The sequence below is a fragment of the Hetaerina americana genome, unplaced genomic scaffold, assembly GCF_022747635.1.
Source record: "Hetaerina americana unplaced genomic scaffold, ioHetAmer1.1.p SCAF_5, whole genome shotgun sequence".
In the NCBI taxonomy this organism is placed as follows: domain Eukaryota; kingdom Metazoa; phylum Arthropoda; class Insecta; order Odonata; family Calopterygidae; genus Hetaerina; species Hetaerina americana.
In genome coordinates this window covers 53,819,636-53,840,699 of record NW_027287095.1, presented here as the reverse complement: position 1 = coordinate 53,840,699, position 21,064 = coordinate 53,819,636, and the positions used below count along the sequence as shown (strand labels likewise).

Below are 21,064 nucleotides of genomic sequence, written 5' to 3'. Positions count from 1 at the left end.
CAATAATAATGAGTAGTAGTTTTGAGGGGAGGCGACCGACAGCTGAGGTCATTTGCGCCATAGGGGATGGATAGGAAAGGATGAAGGGTGGAGAGAAACCCGGCGTCGGCATTAGCCTACTCTTTACGAAAGGCGCCAAGGGGTCCACAGTTTAACGTCCCATCCGACGGACGGCGTACTCACTCAAAGTGCCCTCCACAAAGCACCTCAAGCAGGGATCGAGATACCTCTGAAAAATATTCAACACCGCCGGGATTTGAACCCGGGCCCTCTGGGTGGGAAGCCAGTACGCTAGCCCCCGCACCATCTCGATTCCCCAATAATAATGAGTCCACAACTTAAATTTCATTTACAGATGGTAAAAATCAATCTACTGGAAAATAAATGCATAATAGAAAACACACTGAATTCCATAGGACCTAGTTTATTAATCCATACCTTACACTTATATCACCACAGTTATGATGATGTAAGTATCAAGTATGGGGTGATAGGATTATTATAGGCACGGCCATGTTTAATTATGGGCTTTCATGAAGTGATTTCTAGTTAGTCTGAAGTTAGGTAGGTACCTACTGGTGACACACTAAAGGGTAAATACTTCTCATTGGAAATTCTGGATTGAAATATCAAATTAGTGACTTTTTCAAAAAATAGGCCTTTTCCTAAAGTATTTGAATAAATTGGGTAATCATCAGCATTTCCCACATTGATTGAGAGTCCAAACTGTAAAATACATGACAAATATGCACTGGAAATGGCAAACCCCTGATATACTTAAAATAAAAAAAGGGATGCATGGAGTAAATTGCCCAATTACATTAAACATGTTAAAGTAAGACACTACAGAAGAAATTAATACATCATCAGCAGACACAGACTTTCTCCCTTGAAACTTGAACAGGATTGTTTAAAATCCATTGACACAGAACCCACCCCTGTAACACCACACCCAAACAGAACGGTGAAGAAGAGGGGAAATTTAATTCAGGCATGAGTGAAGTCAATCCACAGCTATGAAAATGGGTATGTATATAATAAGGTCTGTGTGAAGCAAGGAAATCAAATTTGTTAGAGTAGAGTATGTATTACAGATTTTACGAGAACTCACATATACATAATCCAACAATTTACACTAAATGAAAGCCTTATTCTAAATCAAATGCTTGCTGAAAATTGGAAAAAAAGATTTGGATTTAACAACATAAAGAGTAGGGAGGTTGAAAACATTAGGTAACCCAAACATACATCTGCTCAATGAATACACTTGTAATAGTTTGAAATAATGGTGCATAAAAGTTTTAAGAGAGGAAATTTACTGAAAAATTCCAGAAAATGCTATCTGGAATTTCTCAAATCATTCCCTCAATCTACCACTAATTATCCAGAAGTATACATTATTGTTAGGTAATTTACCTGTTAAGGTTGGTCTAGGATGGACGCAACTACCAAATAAATATCTCCAAACGAAACAAAATCCAGCATCCTACTCTACAACAAGTCCTTCATCTCTGTGTACTCCCTTCATCCCATCCAACATCCCTATCCTGTTCCTGTCCTTTCCTCGCTTGCCTAACATTCTCATCTCTATTACAGTCTTCAACATCTCGCAGCCGATCAATATGCTTAACATCCATTTTTCCTGCCTCCTGCTTCAGTGATCATGTTTCTGCACTGTACATAACTACACTCCATATCAAAATTTTGAGAAGCCTTTTCTTAACAACCTGACTAAACTTCCATGTCATCCACTCCTTCCTCCTTTTGAAAGCCTCTTTCCCTAGTGCAATTCTTCCTTACGTCCCAACTACTTAGGCCATTTTGGTCCAAAACACTTCCGAGATACATAAACTGTTCCACCTGTTCTAGTTTTTGCCCTTGTACTTTAATGTTAAGCTTAGCTTTTTTTTTGGAAAGTCGTATAACCTTTGTTTTATTTATAATGATTCTCATCCCATATTTATCGCAGTAACTTTCCAATTCACTCAGAAATGCTTGCAACTCCTTGGCTGACTGACAAACTAGAGCTTCATCATCAGCAAACCTAACCGATTTCACAAATCTCCAGCCAACTTTCATTCCGATCTCCAGTTCTTCCCATTCCTCTTTGATCATTTCCACCACATATACTTTGAATGACACTTGTGATAATGGAAACCCTGCCTTACACCTCTTCCTAATAAAGCCCATCCGGACACCCCGTTCCCCACTCGCACCTGAGCAGTCTGAGACATGTACAGATTGCAGATTAGCCTCCTGTCTCTCCAATTTATTCCTCTTTTCTGCAATATACTCATTAGTTTTCCCCAGTTCATTCTATCAAATGCCTTTATGAAAACTACAAAAGAGGCAAATACATCCTGATTGTATTCTGAAAAGTATACATACTACATAATAAATATAAACTATATATAAAATCTAAATATATAATACTCTACATAATTATGGCCAAAAATTCTGAGTACGACCCATTTACTTACCTATGGGCAATCAAATTTATGCACCAAATATCCAAGCGAAAAAATGTTGATTACGTCACCAGTTCATTCCCACATCCCTATGGTGGCTTGAGTGAATTTTTATGAGATGACTTTGCATCGTAGATTATCTGCTGGTGAAGATTCCACTGAAGTTTGTAATACTGACTTCATAACAAATATTTGAATCTGGCAGTAGATATGAATGCATCGAAATTTCTGCTTGAGTATCGAACAAATTAGGAGAAAATTAGCCACTACTTCTCACAAATATGCAGTTATGGCAGGTTCCAGATGGACATCTTCATTTATGGAGTTCACCCCTGATACCTCTACATCTCAGTAAACGTTATGTTAACATCTGTCACAAGCTTCCTCCCATTGAGAACAGTTCAATGATGGCACCAAAAACATAAAAAAACTTTAAAAAGTATGAGCTCACCAATGCTTAACTATTAATTTATTTTTTCTTTACATTTTTGAGTCGAGACTCAGAGTCTGAGTTTGAATTGCCAACATCATCACGTCTAATTTATCTTCAATAGTTTTTAGCCTCTCATCAATCTTAGCCATTAAACTGTTTTCAAGCCGCTGAAACTGTTCAGTTAGAAGAGCTTTTATTCCGTCATTCACTGAGCTACTCATTGAGCTACTGGATTGAGTTTCTGTATCAGGTTTATCTGATTCCAGTTTATTGTGCACACTAGGAGGTGATAGCTGAGCATTGGCAGAACCTTGAGTTGCAGATCTTAAACCAGAGAACTTAGGTGTTACACCAAGAAGAAGGTCACACATTTTTTTGTAGGTTTCAGCATTTCCAACACTTTGCGATATCCTGCCATCGACACAGTTGAGGTTTGAATGTGCTTTTCTCTCACCATGGGAGAAAGTTTGAAATGTATGGAGAAGCTCCAGGCACTGTTCGGCATTTCCAGTTAAAGAACAACCAGACTGCTGCAGCCTATCATTAACTCTTTTGAAATCAACTTGAACACCATTGTAATTTTGACCTTGGCAGGGCTGGATGTAAATACCCATTCCATAGAGCCAAATGCTGTCCTCATTCTTCAGTTTCTTGAACTGTAAAAAAGCCGAAGACAAAGTTAAAATATACACAAGGAAAATTATGTCCTAAAAAATACCATCTTGTTCGCAAAACCCAACCTTTATAGAACAATCAGATGATGGAACAGCTAATTTTACAAACGCTGAGTAAACAGCCATTCCCTCAAAGTCGTCCAAGAAGTCGGAATGCGTAGTTGACATGTACTCTCCGCCTTTCCCATATAGTTCGATTATTCGAGCCTAGATATAATGAGAACATATATTAAGGGAAGTTGTTTAAACTTTCATAAAATATGTTTGACAATATTGAGCATTTAAATATATTTTAAAAGGAAAATGTTATTTAGAGACAAAGCAGGTTCTAGAGAGTAGGCTCACAAAAAGTAGACGAGTCAATATGTAGCCACGAAATGGACAAAACAATGCTTTTTTCACTCGCGTATTACCACACACACATGAATTGTCTTCTCGTTGTTTAGAACAAAAGGTGATGTCATGAGGAGAACAATTATAGTGTGGGTGGACAGGGATTGTGGGACCAAGCATAAGTGTTAAAAATGTATTATTACCCCCATCTTACTACGGAAGGAGAGACCATGTCCATGAAACTATAGAGATTAAGTGAAGAACAGATAGATTTAAGATGTTATTTTTTCCACGAACAATATGGGATCAGAATAACATTGTCCGACCGCGATAGGGTTATATTCGGGTGAAAATGAGTCTGATGCGTATTCAACCCCAGACACACCCCAGCGGAGGCTTGCAGGGTACTGAAATATGAAATCAAATATTATCTACACCGGGAACTACTATGGATAACGAGGCAAAGAGAATAAATTTTGCTCAGTTCAAAGCCGTAAGAAAACTTACGAATGTTGTATCAAATAAAATTATACTTGGTAAACTATAGTAATGTGTTATCATTAAAATACGAAAGAATTACACTGGATACAGTTCACCTTATGACAGAGAGTATTTTTCATTAATTACTAAGTATTGCGAATTAAAACGAATACTTTTTACAACCATTTTGTCCGTATTTTACGTTCATAAAGACATCTGACTCATGATTACCTTAAAACAACTGCGGCACCTGCCATGCTCTTTTCATAAGTAATACTTAAAGAGAAATGACTCAGGCTTCAATAGTGCTTAAAGAAGCAATTGGGCAAAATACTTAACTACAACCATTGAAATCCTTGCATTAATGCAATAACTAAAGAATTTGTTATAATTTAAACTTAACTTCCCAAAAATTACAAAATACGTAATCATCCATTTTATTAAACAAGTACCTCAGAAATAACTTTTAATGCCGAAATGGCAAGATCGGTCGAGATTGAAAAACTCAATTCCGGCGTCGGCGAGCATGAACCTGGAGATTGCAGCTGAACGCAAGTTTCTAAACTAACCAGGTCCGTCAGCTCCGACCTGAAAATTCGAAATATTAATAATAAAACATTCATTATCAACATTACAGATGAGCAATTACCTTCACTTGGACACGCACTCAATACCACCTTCACCGATGTTTCCTAATGTAAGAGTATCTTTAATATTCCTCTCATTGCTGGCTTTCCAATTACATGAGAGCTCCAGTTTATCTAAATAAACCGAACACATGTTGCTTACAATATTTCCATCTAAGGAATAGCTCCTTAATTAATTGGAAGTATCTTTCCAATTCGATACTTCTTTTATCTATCTGTGGTAAGTAATCTTAAAATATTTTTATTTTGCTAATATATTCGTTGGTTCTAATTGCGTATCAAAGAAAGCATATTTCCAAGTCAAAAATATGCATATATTACTATGTTTACAAACTTTACGTCTGTCAACTGAACCGGTCCATTAAAGAACAAAACATAAGCGAAATAGTTTAAAAAATTATTAGTTCTGTTTTATATTTCATTTCTTTTAGCCTTGAGTCTTCTAAAATGACAATTTCGGGCTAGAATTATTTTTTTTCATTAGACTCCATATTTTACATGTTGATGCTCAATTACTTTTCCCTTTGGATACGTATATATATGTCGAGGGAGGATCGACTACAATCGAGTACCTGAAGGTCAGTGGAGGACATCGAATCGTCTGGGTCGTCTGTCTGCTCAGTTCCCTTTGCTCCTTAGACATTTCCAGAAATAACCGAATATTGAAATGGCTAAATACGCAATTGTTATGGTCAGGCACGGAGAAAGTGAATGGAATAAACTGAATCAATTTTGCGGCTGGTTTGATGCAAATTTAAGTGAACAAGGTAGGCATTAAAGACTAGCAGACAACCGGCAAGGTATTGTATACAAGGGCACCGCGTCAGTTTCTGAAATAATTTTACCATTCTCACTGCCCATGCCAGTATATAAGAATATAATCTAGTATTCATATTGATGCGTTTACTCTTTTTCCTATAAATAAGCTGTTGGTACTTTCATCAGTGTCTAACCGTTGTATTACTTATTTCCTTACATAATAGGTGTTCAAGAGGCAAAAGCTGCAGGAGATGCGCTGAAGAATGCTGGCTATAAATTCGACATTGCCCATACTTCAGTTTTAACCCGTGCTAAAAATACTTTGGGTCACATCCTTGAGAAAATTGAGCAGAAGGATATTACTATCCAAGAAACATGGAGGTTAAATGAAAGACATTATGGAGCTTTGACAGGACTAAATAAAACAGAAACTGCAAAAAAATACGGGGAAGAACAGGTAATGGATTAAAGCTGACATTGGTAGCTTACAATGCATCGCTATGAACTAAATAGTAACTGTTAAAAAAAGGTACAAATTTGGCGTCGGAGCTTTGATGTCCCACCGCCACCAATGGAAGAGGATCATCCGTACTATAAGAGTATCATCGACCACCACAAAGCTGCCGGAGGACCTGCGGCTGCGGATATTCCAAAGTTCGAATCTCTCAAGCTAACGATTGAAAGAACCTTACCATATTGGGATGGAACAATCGTACCTCAACTGAAAGAAGGCAAACGAATTTTGATTGCAGCTCATGGCAATAGTCTCCGAGGAATCGTGAAACATCTTGATCGTAAGTCTTTTCATTAACATAGAGAATATCTGAATTGAATGGTCATTGTTTGTCGTAGAATGTTGATCACCATGAAAAAATATCCCTGAAAAAGTATCGTAATTCGTAAGCATTTCAGTTTACGATATTGAATCACCCATGGAAGTGGAAATAGCATATCCTGTATGAAGACTAATTTATTTCTCCTTGCGCCTAGGCATTAGCTCACCACAAAAGTGCCAAGTGTTCAATTATGATGTTATTTCCTATCTCAATAGAATTGGTGTGAATAAACCTTTTTTTTTATTTGCGCTCATATCTATGTTTTGGTATATGGTAACCTTACTCAAATGCAAGAGTTCTACTATTCTTCTAAATAAATCTTGATTTGCTAACGTTTTTCATTGAAGTTAATTGAAATCATTGGGAGAGAATATTTTACCTTGTGGGTCGTGGACAATTTGACATCTATTTGACCTTTCATGTCACTGGCAAGGTCAACATTTAGGTGTCTGAAACTTTTCCACGCATAGTACATTCTAATTTTATCTTCTTGCATTCATCAGAGATGACTGATGCCGAGATCATGAAACTAAATTTACCTACTGGAATCCCATTTGTTTATGAGTTGGACGAAAGCATGAAACCTGTTGTGTCTATGAAGTTCTTGGGTGATGAAGAAACAGTGAAAAAAGCAATGGAGGCTGTCGCTCAACAAGGAAAGGCCAAGTGAACAAATCAAAACTTAACCAAGTTATAGTTAAATGTGGTGTATTTATTCAGGATGGCATAATGATAAATCTGTATGATCAATGTAAAATTACCTGTGCTGAGCAGTAGTTTACTGCTATAAAATTGTCTCGGTGTATATCTCTGATCAAATCAAATAAAAACAGTCTTTCTCACTAGAGTTGTTGTTCATGTAAAATACATAGGCTGAATCCAAACCTCCCAGTCAATCACATTTAACACCATAATGCATTAATACATTAGATTTTCTCGATGCAAACATTCCAATATTCAATAATTTTTTTTTGTTTTTTGATTACAAGCAGCGATCCAAAAATATATAAGATAAAACTTTTTATTTATGGCTTTGATAGTGGATGGTGAAATTCATCTCATTCATTCACATCACAATATTGCTTATATCCTATTTGGCAGTGATTGTGTCTAGTGTCCCACAAAACACAGAATGATTGCACTGATAATACACGTTTGACCCTCTTGGATCTAAGAAACCAACACTCGATACATATAAGTCTTTCTTGCCACTCATTCACACCAATGTTCAAAAGACATGGCTCTGCCCCGAATTTTCCAAAGTGTCACCAATTTTACATTCGGCACAAGAAAACAAACTTCCCCTCTGCAACCATTCACACCCTTGCCGAGCCAAGTGAAGGATCATGCTTTGGCAGCATGGCACTAAAACAAATGAATTGCCACCGGTTCAAAACCTACTCCTCCTCAAAATTAAACGAAGGAATCCCCTTTCTCGATAAGAAACAATTACCCCCATATACATGCATCACCAGCAACACGGACACACACGATACTTATTTTAATGGATACACTCAACCGTTAAACATTGCACACACACACAGTTATGGCAACGAAGAATGATAACAGGCCAGCGAGTTGAATACTTGAAGAATAAATATATTTCACAGGCCCAATCTCTTGAGGCTTCCACGCATTGCCATCCTCGAGCCTTCCATGCCTGATGTCCCCACTCCTCCAGTCCAAGACTTGGACTTGGCTCGACAGGTGCGTAGATCAGATTCATAACGAGGATCAGCCATTGGAAGGTAAGAGCAAGGCTCACATAGATCACTGTGCTTGTCAAAGAACTCCTTATAGCCACCATGAAGAAGATAAATTTCTGGATAATGAAGGGCTGGGTAACACTCCTTATTCCTGTCCCTGTCAGAGTTCCTTAAGAATCTAGATCTAGAAAAGAAATTCACCAATTAAAATACATATACCACAGCTGAATAATTTGTAGTTTTATAATTATAAACATTTAGAGAGCAAGGGAAAATGTTATCAGTTTGAATATTTTAAATATACCCAATATTTCCTACTCTAAAATTTTGTTCCTTCTGAGCCTATCTTTTCCACTGTTTATCTATTGAAATATTAACAGACAAAAAGAAACCAAATGGGGCCGCAAATTCCTTATATATAATTAAGAAAAAACTGGTAATAGCAAGGAATGCTAATTTAGACAAAACCAGGATTTTATCTTGAAATATTCTGATTAGCACCAAAAAGTAGGCATATATTTTTGGTTCATGGATGAATCTTGTGACATGAAAAGCGATTGCATGCCACTTGGTTTCTTGGGTATTCAACCACTGGTTGAATTCAGTGTCCATCCCCAAGGTAAGGATTGAATCTTTGAAATGTGGTGGACAGCCAGGTGCATTACTAATTGTAAAAAGAATTAACTGGGACAGTAATTTGAGTGTCTTTTTTTCAGAAACAACAGAGAATGTTCTCATGTTGTTTCCCTCCCCAAAAAGAACAATGTTTCCTCAATACCTTAAGGTACTAAGTAGTTGCTATGATTGATAAGATGATTTTGAAATTTATTCAATGCTTAAAAAATTTATAAATCGGAATGATAAAGTTATTACTTACAATCTAGGTCCCCGTTCGGATGAAAATTCACAATGGAAGACCAGGATGTCCCTTTTGATGGACTTGAGTTCACTTCCTTCCCTTTTATCTTTGCAACTGCCACCTTCTGATTTAGAACTATTATGTGAAGTGGTTTCTTCCCTGTTGTTAATGAACTCTTTTAATATTTGCTCATGGGTGAATAGATTCTTGGCTCCCTTAATATGACCACCTTCATATTCATATGGATACCTGTAAATTCAAAGTGTGGAGACAAATTAGAACATTTAATCAAGTGTCAAAAATATATTTGAACTTTCATCTATTTGTTTGGCAAAGACACATCAAAAGTATGATCGAATCCAACAATTATAGCCAAATCAGTCGTCATTAATCCACCATTAAAATTCTTTAATTTAGCAACTTCACTCCATTATAGCTTGTACTACCGGTACACTAACATTTACATGCATTTATATATAAGAGAGTACAACCATTCCTTAATTTTGAATGTAACATATATGCTGTGTTAATAAAAATGGAGAACATCATTTTTTAAGAGAATTGCTGAAAAAATGGCTAGAGGAAACTTACAGCTTTGAAATCTTCAAAATATGCTATCATTTTAATCTATTCTCAGACAAATCTTATCTCAATTTCGTTGTACCAATGGCAAAAAGTGAGTTCACACATACTTTTATGCATAATTATTAATGCTCTATAAAATACCAAATGGTATTTTCCATCAACTCTCCCAACAACTCTTGAGTTTCTATATGTCAGCATAATTTAAGTATTTATTTATTTAGCATTAGTCCGAAAACAGTACATTTAGGCCTTTACATCAGACTATTAACAATAATCGGACTGATAAAAATGGTCACATTAACAAACACCCAAGCCCTAGGTGGAGGAAAACCCACCCAGGCGGGAATCGAGACCGTGACCCTTGGAATGGCAGATGAGGATGTTATCCCCCCGCCACCAGGGTCGGCAAGTATGAGAAATGAAAACATCAACACTTTTGCAATAAAAGTAATGCTGAAATGCAACATGATGGAATGATTTCAATAGGAGTTTGAAGAAACAATATTTTCTTTCCCAAGATAATTTTTAATTTTATTCATGTATTCCTGGAAAAGTAAGAGAGAAAGAGAGGTTAAATGAAGCAAAATAACTTACCTGCAGTCAATGATGGAATAGCTGTCGACACAGTCCCCGAATTTGCCATGCAAAAGGCCAGCCAAAGTGTCTGATGTTATCGTTTTCAAGTCTTGATGCCTTCCTGGTATTAAAGGAAGACTGTATGGCCTAGTGAAATCACCAATCAAATCAGGATCAAGGGAAGCTGAAATCATACATAGCAAACCAAATAAACATTGCTTAATGATAACACTCATACATGTAATTTACATAAAACTTAAAAAAAAATTATACATGGTGCATACATTAATTCACTAGCCTCAGTCTACATTTGGCCATTGTATGACAGTCATATGTTTGCATTAATTTTCATTGAACTGGTAATATAATATTCATATCTTCTAGAATATATGAATTGTAAATAACTACTATGGCCATCAGAGAGATGAGAAATATGGACACTCGGCAGCATGGGTAACTAAACTTAAGTAAACTGAGATTCATGACTTAATAATATGTAATGCCATTTTCTTCCACTTGTAACAGAACTTGTACTGGTCATCTTGATTAAACAAGAGATTCAACCAATAAAAATACAATTTTATAATGCTGATACATTTTAAATTTTGAATCATCTCTACAGTTTTTGATAACTAGTACCACTCAAAATGGTTCTCTCCAAAACTCTAATGTACCATGAGATGGCAGATACTAAAATTCACTCACTACATTTACATAGAATCATGAAATAAGCACGACATGAATGGTTTCATCCCACACACAAAGAATTACTCACATCGAAAAAGAGCGTGCTTAATGGCTGCTTCGGAATCTGAGACACTGCGCTGGAGAACAGGAGGCGTGGAAACTTTCTCCACGAGTGATGACTCATTACCCCACAGAGATGGGGAGTCACACTCTGGAGTCTGGGACAAAGTCATGCACCGCCTCTTCTTGCCCCGGGCATTCGTGTAGAAACCCTCAGGAGGCTCTGGCCTTTTGAATCCAAATGCTCCTGGCGATATTTCTTCAGAATTCTCCTTTTCTTCCGATTTGGTCTGCTTTGTATCCCGGAAGAGGCACAGGCGGGCCTAGGAAAAAATATCAACCAATGCCTCAGGATTGCAGAAAGAAGAATAACCCTTTATCTACATAAATGGGTGGAGATAATGACCATAGTAATCAATGGATTATTTACAGAAAAAAGAGTCTCTATCAATAATCGAAAAAGGTAATCCTCAGAATGACATGTATGAAATAATTTCAAGTCAACTTTGAAACCAAAAATCACTGACTTCAAATCAAATGCCCATGTTGTAAAACTGTACACAAATCATGTAAACTTCACAGATACAAGGAACCTAAATTGTATTCTTACAATGGGAATTGGAGAAGAGTAAATTATGTATTTATACGTCTTCTAAATTTTGGCCATAATAGACTGTTGCAATTACACAGGTTTTACAGTGACAAAATATACTTAAACAATAATTAGGCAAATAGAGAAGCTGAAATTCACATTAATTTATCATTATTACTTATCGATAGCCTTTTTTAAAATGTGTACCATTTGAGTCCTAACAGGAATTTAAAACATTTTCCTATAAAATTTAAATGAGGCATTACATAAAAACTAACATGAAGCATTGAAAGAATGTAATTACGAATAAGCATTCACAATAGCATTTAAAGGCAAATCACTGGCAAATATTTTCGCATTACAGATTGTCAGTCATATGAGGAGAAGGAAATTCATGTAGTGGTAAACTTTGTAACTCTCAATTAGTAAATTTTGGTAGGTGGACATCACACGCTTAATATGTGAATGCAATGCTTTTTGAGGCTTCTTTAATGATAATAATTAATTATTAAAATATCAAACAAATTACATTTTCAAATTTTTAATGCACATTTCTTCTCTACTATCATTTTCAAGCAATCCACTCGATTTTCTTAACAAATGAAAACTTAGGCAAGTAGTAAATCTCAAAAGTCAACTATTTTTTGGGTAAATTGTTCATTTGCAAAGAGCATTAAAAAGTGAGAATAAATGTGTCCCTATCAACCATGTAATTAAAAATATGGCTGAGTAGCATTTTACGAAGATGATGGATTTAATGTTAAGTGCAGTAGATACTTTTATTGTGATACACCCTCACCTACACACAAAACTTAAAACAACCTATGATACTCACCCTACTTGATGGAGGCGTATGGATAGTTTCCACAAGAGAAATACATCTGCGAAATGTTGGATTTTGTAACTGGGGTTTCGGTCCCGAAGAAACTTCAGAGCTGCGAACAATAGGCTTTGATAAAAGATTTCCAATCCCAGCAGGCAGAGTTGGTGCTTCTGAAGATTCAACCTGCTTTTTTATTCATAGGAAATACATTTATTAGCAGGACTCCAAAAAAACAAAAATATATGAATTATGTAACTTCAAACATCCAAATATAATAGAAAATATACCTTTACCAAAAGTAAAGGCTAAGTAGTATTTTCTCTGAATTCATGCATGAACAAAATCTCTCCATAGATTTATAATAGCATTCTTTTTCATTTCACTCATTGATATTTTTGAAGAGATTTTGGGAATTTTTATTCGGAAACACATACCGAGGCTTTTTCCAACTCAAAAATCTCCAGGAATCCATCATCAATCGATTCTGCTCCTGATGAATGACTGTGTCGTAGAGGTGATCGATATTTGGAGTTGGACCACAAGCTCCTGGGTGAACGATGTGGGCTCCCTTTCTTCCCAGGAGTGGCTGAGTTTGATTGCTGACTATGGGCAAGGGGTCTTGATGGGCTAGTCAAGGGGGATTCATCCACTGATGATGTACTGGTGATGGATATTTGTCGAGAAATCTCAAATTTTTCACTGGAAATTAAATGCAAGCATATAGATCTCAAATATTTTACATTTGAAGAAAAAAAACGTTTGTCCAGGAGTGAAAGTTTTCCCAACAGAAAATGTAAAACATTTATAGTTTGATTAAAAGATCAGTTGCAATTCCAGGCTGTTGAAGTGACTTACTTTTGATGAACGAAGCGACTGTGTTCCTCGACCTTGGCGTTCTTGGATGCTTCAATATGGAAACCAGATGATGCCAACTTAGCTCTAAGAGATGGAGAGTTTTCCAGTCCACGAAACTCTTCTCCTTCAGGTACACTATTCCCAAAGCCACTGTCTTGTGAGTTCGGGTCATAATCCTCCAGGGGATGCCTTGGCTTCAGCGGACTGATCAAAACGTGTCCCAAACGCTGGAACGTGATATTTTGAAATATTAGCAATGTTCCTTGCACCACTCTGGCCTCGTGCATTGCAATGTTCGGAAACCTACCTTTGGTGGAGGGCTGTTGATGTGTGATAGGATTGAAGAGGCATCGTGGGCGGTTGTGGTAACATTACTCCCTTCAGCTGCAGCTGAAATATTCTCCTTGTCGTAATTGCCATGGCATGGCCCCAATCTCCACGGAATCACTCGATTTCTACGAATTAAATAATTCACATTATGCACAGGAAGGACAAAGGTGAAATGAGGGGGAAAATTCCATGCTAAATAAGCCTGCAATTTCCCACAAAATTTTTTGCATCATTTCTCAAATTTATTTATCATACTTGGATGGGATGCGCCGCCTAATTTTCATTGAAACTTTTCTTTCGGGCAGCGTTTTGTTCAATCTCGATTAGGTTAACCAACGGCAACCAAACAATTAACCTAAAGTCACCCGTGTCAAAATGTATCATTTATAATTAAGTTTTCAACACGCCAATCACAGACTCACACAACAGAAATTTCAATCAGTACATGATAATGAGCATAAAAAAATAATGAATATCGAGGAGAGCGATAATGGCTCTAATCGAAGAGCTGCAGTCACTTAAGCCCCCAGTGCGCTCGATACAATGAAAATGGTTCACATGCTTAATGGCTCGGGCTCGGATTTGGCTTCAGAGATAGTACTTTTGTTTACATGAGTGACCGTAGTGGGCAAAGTTCAGCTGAAAGGATAGGGACTGAGCTGAGTACGTTGAAACAGTGCGCAGAACTTGCAAGAAAATTATGTTGACCACGAAAATAGATTTTCCAGATCTGTGCATTACATTTTACACTGCTGAGGTTGCTTTATAAATAGCCGAACAAAGAAATTTTGCCCCAAAATTCTGAGGACTTTCGCGGGGAAATTTTGTCTGGGTCCATGACCTCTATCGAATTCTCGACTAATCAAGGTAAATAAAAAAATTGGGATGGGCGGGGGCCCCCCGAAATCCCAACCCAGACAGATGGCGTTTGATACCGAAGAGCGCCAAGCTTCCCCACTCTTCCCACTCCACCAATGAGACCCTCTCCCTCCATCAACAATGATCACCCCAACCCTCTCACCTCGTAGCCAAGGGTCCAGTCGCTGCCTTCCCGGCTGAGTTCTTCGGAGATTGCTTCTGTATCCTGCAAAGGAGAATAGAGACACTGTAAGAACGACGAACCGGGGACACCAGCGGACAAATCCAAAGGACGACGGAGGGAAACGGGGGGAGAGGCGGGCGACACGGCATGAATGAAGCCGGGCGGGAAGTTCACGAGCCGAGCGCTCTCTTCAAGGGTGAAAAAAATGGCGGTGAGACACGGGGGAATCCGTTCGGAGACGGGCGAAACGTTCGGGAGACGGACCCACCCTAAGATGTTAGTCCTCTGGGGCGACAGGGCCTCGAGGAGGGACGCCATGCGGGCCGTCGTCTCGACCCCTTTATCCCCGTACATGTCCGCGGTTACCGAGTCGGGGGACAACCGGCACTGGGCCGAAATGTTCCTCGCTCCTCACCAGACCGGACCGCCACCACCCACGGGGATTTCCTCTCTCCCCTTAATACATCCGCACTGGTGGATGGAACGCCTTCGACTGCGCCAATGCACACACGAACCGGGCGGAGGGACCGGAGGAAGTGGAATGGGCGGGAGGGGAGAGAGTGAGAAAGAGAGAGGGGGCGATGGCCGACTCCTGAGCCCCCTCCCCTTTCGCGCGTCTTCTTCCAGCCCTCCCCCCTTCTCATTCCATCCGACTCAACCAACCCTCCACGCCCCACACCACATCCACAGACCAGATGCTCCCAACAAGGGGGGGGAAGAGAGAGAGAAGGAGAGGAGGAGGAGAAGAGGTGAGTGGAAGGAAAAAGACCGTGAAGCGAATGGTGGGGGACGAGGAAGGCGGGAGAGAGAAGGGGAGAGAGAAATTCTTGGGTCGGACTTGCGCGCTTACCCTTCGTTCACTGTTCTCCCGCGGTAATGCATCAAGAGCCCGGGATGCAGAGATGCTCGGATCCGCAAAGGCGACGACCCCCGTCCGGGATCTGATCTTCTCCGGACGGGAGGGATACGCTCATACAAGAACTGAATCGAAACTTTTGTTGAAATGATTGCTATTCCTTCTTTCTGGATTCGATCATAGAAATTGTTACGTACCAGGAAAACGTGTATGTTGATAAATCGCCTCATAATTCGTAATAAGGGACTTCGGCTTGGCCCGTTATGGATCGAAGGAGGGAGTGGGGAGCAAGTTCCCACTCCCACGTCAATTATCCGACGGTTATCAGGAATCCGCTAACTATTGCCATAGCCTGAGGAGCGACTAAATTCTCTACTAAAGCGACTAAAGTTAACGAAAAATCATGGAATAGGTTGGTAACCGAATCACTCTTTTCACACACAACTACATAATTTTGGAGATAAGCTGTACCTCGACGACCTGAGAGCAAGTATTCCACCAACACTACTCGTACTACTGGCTACTCGCTTAGCTTAGCATTGCTCCTTGTCGGTGGGTCAGTGAGGAGTTGGTTTGTTCCAAATTATCTTCCCCCATTTGCTATTCTTCCCTGGCCGATGTGCTCCTAGGGCCTCCGGAAATGCCCAAAGCTAGAACAGGGGGAGCACAAAAATTGTCATCATCTCCGATTCCCGGTATGCGTGACTCCTCGTGTATAATAACATTCATTATAAAGAAGCACACGGCCAATCAGAAATGTTACACAGTTGACAGGTGCAATCGTTTTAACACTTAATACCTCCACGAATAGCGAAGCCACGACTAACGAACCGACATTACAAGAGGAAGGATGGATGTGTGCACAGAACAAAAATTGGCAACGCAAAAGAAAACCAGGACAAATATGCATGAACAGAGAGACTAACACTAAATGCACAGATGTTATACGGAATAGATTGTTTTACTGGAGGTACTCTTGACGGTGCCGTATTTTTTGACACAAATATATGCACAACTGAATCAATACGCGATATTTATGCATCCAGAGTATTCACCTAAAAAACGCAAAGGAAAGATCACTGCCAGTTGGAATAACGTGTGAGACCTACAGACGAAGCCATTTACGATGATTAGATCGCGGTATGTGATCAAGACTGGGGAAAATATTATGAAGAAGTAGGACGATGAAGTTTAGTCGAAATAGATGGATCCATCGTTAATATTTCGTCTCGTCTACATGGCACCCTGTAAATCAAGCAGACTGACACAAGGCTAGGGTCTGTGGCAGGGGGTGATTCAACACCAGAGATGAAACATCAAAAACTAACTTTTTATTTATATTTAGTTGCAAACCATAAACGCAGTAATCAACCCGAAGGTCGGTTTCGTAGGTGATGCTAGAGTTCACCAAGTACTAAGCCCGACGGCGTGTGAAATTCACCCATCAGGGTAGTGGGGCCAGTTCCTTTCCCTGTGCCGGTTATGGTTTCCCAGGAAGATCTGGTACCCGAAAAATCACATGGCTTCGGTGGAGCCGCAGGTGCCCAGGGTGACTTGCCCGGGAATCGAACCCGGGCCCTCCGGCCAGTAGTCCAACGCTCTACCCCCTGGACCATCGCGAAATTTAGTAACAAAATACAAGTAAAATAATTCAAATGATGTGTATCATGATAACTACAGGTTTCTAATTGTTTTAATTTATATATTTGTAATTTCCACGTGTTATTCATAAAAGATGCTTCAGTATGACTTCACACTGCGTATGGATTCTGCCAACCAACCGAACCACCTTGCTTTTCCTCATTCAAAAGTAGACAAGGCCTGGGAAAGTGTTTTTCATTACCTATAACGACTATCATATACAACGACTCTATAGGTAAAGACAAAACACTATAACACAGCTAACTTTGGGTCTTACAAAATTTTGATAATCTTAGCACGAAAATACCACTTCATCTATAATAGGCTTTGATGCTCAAACTATGAGAATCTCATGATTTATCGAAATACTTTTGATAGCCAAGTAGGCTGCAGTCGCAAATTATCCCCAAAGGCCACTCGAAATCTCCCATAATACAATGGTCGTCCGACACTGTACATCGCGAAGCAAGGCGACAAGAGTGCACTCCGGGTGTTGCCCCAAACGCCTACTGATGAGCGAGGTCACATTTAGAGGGTCGGACCGCAAATGGGGGACCCCCGGAAGAAGCCGCGACGCGTCTTGCGGGTGAATATGTTTCTAGTGAGTAATTCGGCGGGATAGAGAAACACTGGAGTGGAGCGGAAAGCAGCTGATTAGTGCGGGGGGGTCAGCGACCGGCGTTATGAGAAGAGCACATCGCGGAGGCGAAAGGCGACCGTCTCCCGCCGCCTAGTCCCAGAAAAAGAAATAACAGACCCCGTAATCACATGACCACCACAGCTCCTTGCGTCTAGGGCCTCTCAATTCTTCCTCCTCAGTCCCAAACATTCTCACCATCACGGACGGTGGCGAGTGACCAAGCTACAACCTTCGTATAAATGCTACCGCTTGGGTGCGTGCCTCTACACCAGCCATACAACATGAAACTTTCCAACACGAAGATCTATATTCTTTACAAATAAAAACGGAAATTCCCAAGGGGTCACATTTGTGACTAACAAGGGCTGGGAATAAACGAGCCGAACGTCGCACGATACATAATCACAACCAGATCGAACCACAACCACAACGAAACCAGATCTACTTTCTAGAATCCAAAAGTGACATTAAAAATTTTACTCGAACATACATATTCATGATGTTGATAGGAAAGCATGAGAATGAGTGTATAACACAAAAATACTATTAGTATAAAAAGAGTATAGTAAAGTTTAGTATAAAAAGAAAACACGTTCAAGGAGACACAGTTAAGAAAGTTTAAGCTTTCGGCTTTCTCTGAGGTCTTCCGCAGGTTAGACTCTCCGGTCAGACTTCCAGGTCAGTCTGACCTGAAAAAAGCCACAGGGAAGCCGAAGGCTTAAACTTTCTGAAATGTGAGTGTCCTTTTACGTGTTATCATTTTTATTTCTGCGTTACATTGTGATATATATATATATATATATATATATATATATATATATATATATATATATATATATATATATATATATATATATATACTACCTTGTTAGTTACTTAAACGGATCATGTTTGAATGTGTATTTGGCCAATGTGGCTCATCTCTTTCTTCTGGCTATGCGTGCCACGAAACGCACTGTTCTTTTCCTGTATGATGTTGTATGAATTCTAACCACTGCCCTTTCCTCTTGTGTATTGTCTATTTCTCCTTTGGTGGGTGAAACAGCCCCCTGACGCCATCTCTTGGCTAAAGAATCGGGGCGCTTGGCGACATATAAGACCCACGGATCTCAGGGTAAATTACATATCCTGGATAGCTCAAGTGGTTAAGAGCATCCGCCCGGCAAGTGGAAAGATCCGGTGTTCGAGTCCCGGTTGAGGAGATATTTTTACTCTTGTGATCCGTTCGATTCCGCCTTCCCCACCTCTATTGTGTTCGTCCTTTATACGTGTTCCTATCCCTTTTCCTTATATATGTTTCTGTATATATGAGTATTTATTCGCCGTTTGGCGGGATTTCGTGTTTGAATGTATATATATATATATATACACACACATACATACACAAATATATAATTGTTCATTTAGAAATGAGTAATTATACATAAAAGGCTTATGTTACCCATCACACGCCCTCGCGGCGTGTTGTGCAATTATAGTTAAATGAGCCATAACTATCAACTGCCAAAACCACCGGAAGGCAATTGCAAAAATCCGAAAATTGACTCCACCCCTTCTCTTTTTCACTTGACATAATTTTGGATAAGGCAGTAAGCAAATGGAGAGATGCTAAATTAATGGTCCAGTGGTCATGGAATGATGGAGTTGGCGGAACTCAGAAGCTACACGAGTGGCCAGCAAGTGAATGCTGCAATACCACGATCCCTCCGCTCCGTTCATTAGCGGAAGACTCTTGTGCAAAATGAAATGAGATTACAAGCACATACTACCCTAACTAATCTCAGCACCATCCTTTGTTCCAGTGCTGCACCCGTACCGGGGAGGGGGGGCACTCCACGAGGTAAGACGTTTATGTTAATACCGCCGGAATTAAACAGTTACCCTTATTTCATATGGAGATGAGGGGAGATCGTCTCCATCTTCAGCCAAGTACGAGCCACGGGCTGCCTGAGGACGATCACTGACGCGCCGCATCACAAAGGAAAGGGAGAAACTTAACACTGTGGCCACTTATAAATATTCAGTCGAAACCCTCGTCCCCAACTCGGTTAAATTTTTATGTAGATCCATGCGATGGCTCCTCGCGGCTTTTTTCTTTGGACGAGGCCTTTGTGACATTCGGAATTCGTCCACTGCCGAGCACTCGAGGAAAAAATACCAAAGGCGCGGATATAGAGAACAACTTTACCATCCAATCCACCCATGTGTCTTTGAAAAACCTTAACCTCTTATTTCTTATCCCGTACGCCTGAAAACGATAATGATAAACACGGGCCTGGAAAACGTCACGCCCACCGAAAATTGACGATCTGATAACGGTTGCATGATATGATGAGAGTATGAAATGATGCGTTCATAAATATGTAATAATATTTTGTTGATTTAAAGTGACTTCGTCCCGTGCTTTTATGTGCGAATGGAAATCGATGACATAATGCGTATTCGCATTTGACTATACAGCGTGGGAATTGAATTCCGAAAACACAAGTTGCGCACGCCTTCGTAGAAATAAATTAATAAATGTCTGAGTAAATATTTATGTGTGCAGCAAAGGCATCGGCTTCTAAAAATACAAAATCTAAAAAACATCAGAAGCTAACGAAATGTTTTCCTCACCTCGTGCGTACACTTAACGCTCGCGGCACGTGTCGCTGTACTAAAACAGGGGCTCAGACCCCAGGATATAAATGCGCCTGCATTTTTTTTCAAACACGAAAACGCCATGTGCCACGAAGAATGCACACTTGAGTAATAAGGTACAAGTGTCCATTTGGGATGGGAAGTTAGGTGCGGAAGAGTAGTGAAGGAAAAAGAGGAATCGGATCCATTCAGCAAACTGTTTGGTGGAGATGGCAAGTCGTTAAATTCTTTTCATTCACTATTTACATTTGCATGGGCGCGCATCAAAAGCTTTGAGGGAAACTGGTTCGAAGGAGGCAAGGGCACGGTGCAAAGGTGGTGGTGGAACCGCCTCCTTCACCCAGACGCCGACTCCACGGGTTTAAATCGCGATTCTCGAGTCTGATCCGCACACGGAGATCACACTCACACACATACACACACCAACCCAGTCAGTTTGAAAATCATGAAAACGCGAAAGGTGACGAAAGGGCGAACGTTTGCACGCTGGGTACATGCGACAAACAACTTTCAAGAAACCCCTTCACCTCCCCCCTCCACAC

The 21,064-nt window shown here is 39.7% G+C and overlaps 3 protein-coding genes across 9 annotated transcripts in view; 1 reads left to right on the top strand and 2 right to left on the bottom strand.

The window, feature by feature from the left end:
• The window catches only part of LOC139694295 (uncharacterized), a 40,787-nt gene extending 35,109 nt beyond the window's left edge, over positions 1-5,678 (bottom strand). For 2 of the 4 annotated variants that reach the window (XM_071592769.1, XM_071592770.1), the window contains exons 1-4: positions 5,056-5,436; positions 4,841-4,976; positions 3,642-3,782; positions 2,481-3,557 (exon numbers count right to left, since the gene is read on the bottom strand). In XM_071592769.1, coding sequence (XP_071448870.1) covers positions 2,949-3,557; positions 3,642-3,782; positions 4,841-4,976; positions 5,056-5,168 — 999 coding nt within the window. In that variant the 5' untranslated portion in view covers positions 5,169-5,436 and the 3' untranslated portion in view covers positions 2,481-2,948. Of the gene's footprint in view, positions 1-2,440; positions 3,558-3,641; positions 3,783-4,840; positions 4,977-5,055; positions 5,437-5,607 lie in introns of those variants that run through there. The other 2 variants (XM_071592772.1, XM_071592771.1) reach the window with 2 other exon arrangements.
• Pglym78 (phosphoglyceromutase 78) lies at positions 5,594-7,472 on the top strand. Its single transcript, XM_071592773.1, has 4 exons — positions 5,594-5,802; positions 6,019-6,251; positions 6,324-6,588; positions 7,134-7,472. Exons 1-4 carry the CDS (start codon positions 5,703-5,705, stop codon positions 7,298-7,300), a joined length of 765 nt encoding a protein of 254 aa, XP_071448874.1. The 5' UTR covers positions 5,594-5,702; the 3' UTR covers positions 7,301-7,472.
• Positions 7,458-21,064, bottom strand: part of LOC139694293 (M-phase inducer phosphatase-like) — a 139,563-nt gene continuing 125,956 nt past the window's right edge. For 2 of the 4 annotated variants that reach the window (XM_071592763.1, XM_071592766.1), the window contains 9 exons: positions 14,725-14,787; positions 13,681-13,828; positions 13,374-13,600; positions 12,953-13,217; positions 12,531-12,704; positions 11,132-11,426; positions 10,375-10,540; positions 9,214-9,444; positions 7,458-8,520 (listed from right to left, as the gene is read on the bottom strand). In XM_071592763.1, the coding sequence (XP_071448864.1) occupies positions 8,235-8,520; positions 9,214-9,444; positions 10,375-10,540; positions 11,132-11,426; positions 12,531-12,704; positions 12,953-13,217; positions 13,374-13,600; positions 13,681-13,828; positions 14,725-14,787 (1,855 nt within the window). In that variant the 3' untranslated portion in view covers positions 7,458-8,234. Of the gene's footprint in view, positions 8,521-9,213; positions 9,445-10,374; positions 10,541-11,131; positions 11,427-12,530; positions 12,705-12,952; positions 13,218-13,373; positions 13,601-13,680; positions 13,829-14,724; positions 14,788-15,013; positions 15,221-21,064 lie in introns of those variants that run through there. The other 2 variants (XM_071592765.1, XM_071592764.1) reach the window with 2 other exon arrangements.